This window comes from Portunus trituberculatus, chromosome 42 (genome assembly GCF_017591435.1).
Source record: "Portunus trituberculatus isolate SZX2019 chromosome 42, ASM1759143v1, whole genome shotgun sequence".
NCBI classification, from domain to species: domain Eukaryota; kingdom Metazoa; phylum Arthropoda; class Malacostraca; order Decapoda; family Portunidae; genus Portunus; species Portunus trituberculatus.
In genome coordinates, this window is record NC_059296.1 from 25,075,327 (window position 1) to 25,079,303 (window position 3,977).

Below are 3,977 nucleotides of genomic sequence, written 5' to 3' on the forward strand. Positions count from 1 at the left end.
CCAACACCAAGACACTGCGACACCCTCCAAACCTCAGTATATGCTGTGTCTCCGGGGTGATATCATACATTTGTTTGCTCTTTTAACAAAAGCACTTAGAATATTTATGAATGTGCAGACAAATTTTATATCGTCTGATATATTTTCATAGAGAATACTTTATGAATATCTGCACCGTAACCACCGAATGTATTAGATAAAGAAGAACTGCTCCACATGTCCATATCTGTTCATTGCGGTAGTGTGCGGTTTTTCGTGAGACATTTGATGCAATTTAAAGTGTTATTGGAAACACGTTCTAGAACACTTTACATATAGTGCTGTTCTCTGCTTCGGTATTTGAAATAGGTAAATCTTGTTTCTGAACTTATTATGGCCACCTGGCTGGTGTCTGCCGTCCTTAGACGAAACACTGGATTGGCGGGAAGGCGTGCAGGCGTGTAGCTTTGAAGGTGCAGCCGCTGCCGGAGATGGAGGTAGACTAATGGCTTTCTGCGTGGCCAGTAATACCAGGAAGTGCCTCTTGACCTCAGCCGGATGCCGTTGATGGAGCCCCGCCCTCCACTCTGGCGGAGTGCCGCGGTGAGGCTTTAGCTGCAGGGAAAGCCCAATGCGATGCCGGCAGCAAAATGTAATTTTGCTCTCCGATCGCGTCCAAGGTGTTAATGTACGACGCGATCGTCTCTTACTGCAGCCTGACGTTGGCGCCGCGTGCTACTCCATTGTTGATATAGTTTTTTCCCCGCGGTGCTGTGTTGTGAATCAGGCCACGGCACCACCTGTCAGCCCCGGCCAGCCTTCTCTCAGCCGCGGGGAGGAGAACGACGACGCTTTCAGGAGGGAAAATTTAGCCTGTAAAGATACGTTAACATCCTCACAATGCTCTGGAATACAGGTCATTATAGCGATTCACTGAGCGTCAGTAATGAGTGTCCCTCGTCAGCCGTTCCCTTCTAATCGGCGGTGGCGTGAGAGTAAAGGTCTGGGGCTCAGGTCACCTTTGTTGTCTCCTGTCTGATTGTCCTCCTTGTTTCACTTCAGGCGTCACCTCCGCCTTCCTTTTACTCCCAAGGTTAGTGTGTTCAGAGGCGCTTTTTGGCATGACGAGGCCGCTGCACTAGCGCCACGACATGCAGCCTCGCAGCCACATGAGACACACACACACACACACACACACACACACACACACACACACACACACCCGTGTCCAGGTGGCTTCCAAATTATTCTTGAATTGCCCTAAGCGTGTGTTATGACTTATGTACAGAATCTCAACACATTGCCGGGGTGCATTCGCGTTGCCGCCCAACCTCTTCCTGGACACGAGGTGCGAGATGTTTCACACATTCAAAACATCGCTTTGCACACGCTGACGCAGGAGGAACGTTGCATCCGTCACCTGAAAGAAATAAAAGGTGCATGGCTTATTCAGCATCCTTTTGCTGAGTGTGTGTACCCAGCACGCCCTTCTCCATCCTGTCTCGGCCACACCTCCGCCCCGCACTGCCACACCCTGATCTGCCTTGCCTGTGTTGCCTTGTTGTCTTGTGCCTCACGTGTAATTCTCGCATGGACTATTCGTGCATGATGGGCCTGTGTTCTATGATTGTGTTTCTCCCTCAGCTAATAACAACACGTTTTCAGTTCTGATCTTTATTTTCTTAGATGTATGATATACTAACAAAAACTATGTTTTTCAATTAGTGTTTCCGTGTATCAGGAGGCAGCACGCTGCAATGTTCATTCGGCCTCAAAGGGTTGCATACATTATATAAGGAGTGTGTCGGCTTCATACAGTATTCATTAATTTATAATTATGAGATCTGGTGCAAAATAATTTAGAAACAACCTCTTCTATCTCAATAGTGATATTTTCATGAGTTCTTTCATCCATTCATGCATGTGTCTAAAGAATTTTTTCTATTCTTATTATAGGCACATTAATGAATCCTAACTCACAGCTCTATGCTACTTTATTCCATTATCATGAAATTTTATTACACTGGAAATCTTGGAATTCCTTTTACCATTTTGCCATTACGTTTTCATATTCATATCCACACTCGTAAAATCAATGTCACTGAGACTTAGTTCATCCAGAAAAAGAGAAAAGCATATGGCACGAGTTCCTTTGTAATAGACTTACAATTTTACATAAGTAACCCACACCCAGTTAGTTCAGAGACCAGCTTGTCATGTCCCGTGTTTGTGTGTGTGTGTGTCCCGCAGCGTAACCAGGCGGACGTGGGCGGGGAGCTGAACTACGTGGAGTTGTCCCTGCCACCTGACAATCTTCCTGGAGGAGGCTACAGTGACGAGGACCCGTGCGTGTATCCCTCCCTGGGTCATCGAAGGAGCCTGTGCCTCAACCCTCCGCCTCCAGCCCCTGAAGACGCATCCGACGCTGCTGAGAATATTTACGCGACTCTGGGTTTGCGGAGAGGTGTGGGAGGAGGTGGAGGGATGAGGGGCATGGCGGGCTTCACGCATCACGCCAGTAACCCAAATCTGTACGCCACGTTAAACTACAGACGCGGCGTGACTACCACTACTCTAAACCCCAGCTTGTATGCCACCCTCCCCCATCGCCGAGACGTCGCTGGCACCGCCGCCTCCTCCACCTCCTTCGCCTCCAGCATCAGCGTCAACAATATCAACAACACCTCACCGCCTGGTTTCAGAGACTTGAGGAGAAGCTTCGTCGGTCCCCTCATCAGGAGACCGAGCGAGAGTGCCGTGTGAATAACGTTACGAGCGACTGAAGAAGGGCGAATGGTCCCGTAGATTTGCTATTATGTTTATTGTCGGGTGGGTGAGGTGGAGAGCATCTGCTTCCTCTCTGGATAAGAACTAAAAACGTGTGTTGGAACTGTTGGTGACTCTGTTCTTGCGCCATGAAGTGAGCTGAGCCGCTCGCTGGTATACACAGTAACTTCTGTGCTGATAGTGTACGTGCAGTGTCCTTCCCAAGGGTGAGGGAGCTCGGGTCTGGCTTCCAACTTACTAAAACATATAAAAAGTATAAAAAAATATGAAAAAAAGAAGTGAATGTTTCAGTGTAGCTTTCTCTGGACGCGTGCTCTATTTCTGAAATGTTTTATATGTGATAAGTGTCACTTCATTTCCTTCTACAGACAGGAGCAAACCGAAGTGAAGGTGGAAAAAAGGGACCGTGTGTGTGTGTGTGTGTGTGTGTGTGTGTGTGTGTGTGTGTGTGTGTGTGTGTGTGTGTGTGTGTGTGTGTGTGTGTGTGTGTGTGTGTGTGTGTGTGTGTGCGTGTATGCTTGTTTTGTGGTTCATTTACTGCTGCACTATTTGTCTCGCAGGAGCATTATGACCTTCCTCAACCCATGGTCGAAGGAACACTTATATGCAAGTTAAGGAGAGGAAGATAAAACGATTCTATGATCATTAATCGAACGATGAAAACAAAGGCGGGCCCTCTCACCTCACCTCAAGAACCCTCACTCGCCTCCGCCTCGCCCCGACTCTGTGTAAGAGTCCCTGTACACCACTATGTTTATGTCTTACCGTGCAATATATCTTTGTTTTCACTGTTGCTGTTGGCGGGAGGTGGAGCTGCCACGAACCCCACGAGTATAGCACAAATAAATCTTAGCCAGAGGAGGGAACATTTTATGGATGTAACTGTCACGGGAAGGAGGTTCGCACCGCCATCAGCTGGAGGTGTACGAGTGTAGATGCCAGTTTCCACCTGTAGGAAGGGAGAAAACTTCTTTAAAATTCTGGAGATAATATATATATATATAAAATATATATATATATATATATATATATATATATATATATATATATATATATATATATATATATATATATATATATATATATATATATATGATATTTCATTATTTACTTGTGTTGCAGCCACGTGATCGTAAGGCCAAAGCTGTAAATAGTGTACATAGATTAGTGTTAGTGGATGTCAATGGAAGTTAATCTGTACGTTCCAATGT

General features: G+C 46.3%; 1 protein-coding gene across 4 annotated transcripts in view; it reads left to right on the forward strand.

Moving 5' to 3' along the window:
- The window catches only part of LOC123517629 (nephrin-like), a 779,174-nt gene extending 775,429 nt beyond the window's left edge, over positions 1–3,745 (forward strand). For 3 of the 4 annotated variants that reach the window (XM_045277924.1, XM_045277926.1, XM_045277927.1), the window contains exon 16: positions 2,230–3,745. In XM_045277924.1, the coding sequence (XP_045133859.1) occupies positions 2,230–2,742 (513 nt within the window). In that variant the 3' untranslated portion in view covers positions 2,743–3,745. Of the gene's footprint in view, positions 1–1,041; positions 1,073–2,229 lie in introns of all 4 variants that reach the window. The other variant, XM_045277928.1, reaches the window with a different exon arrangement.
- Positions 3,746–3,977: the final 232 nt, after the last annotated feature.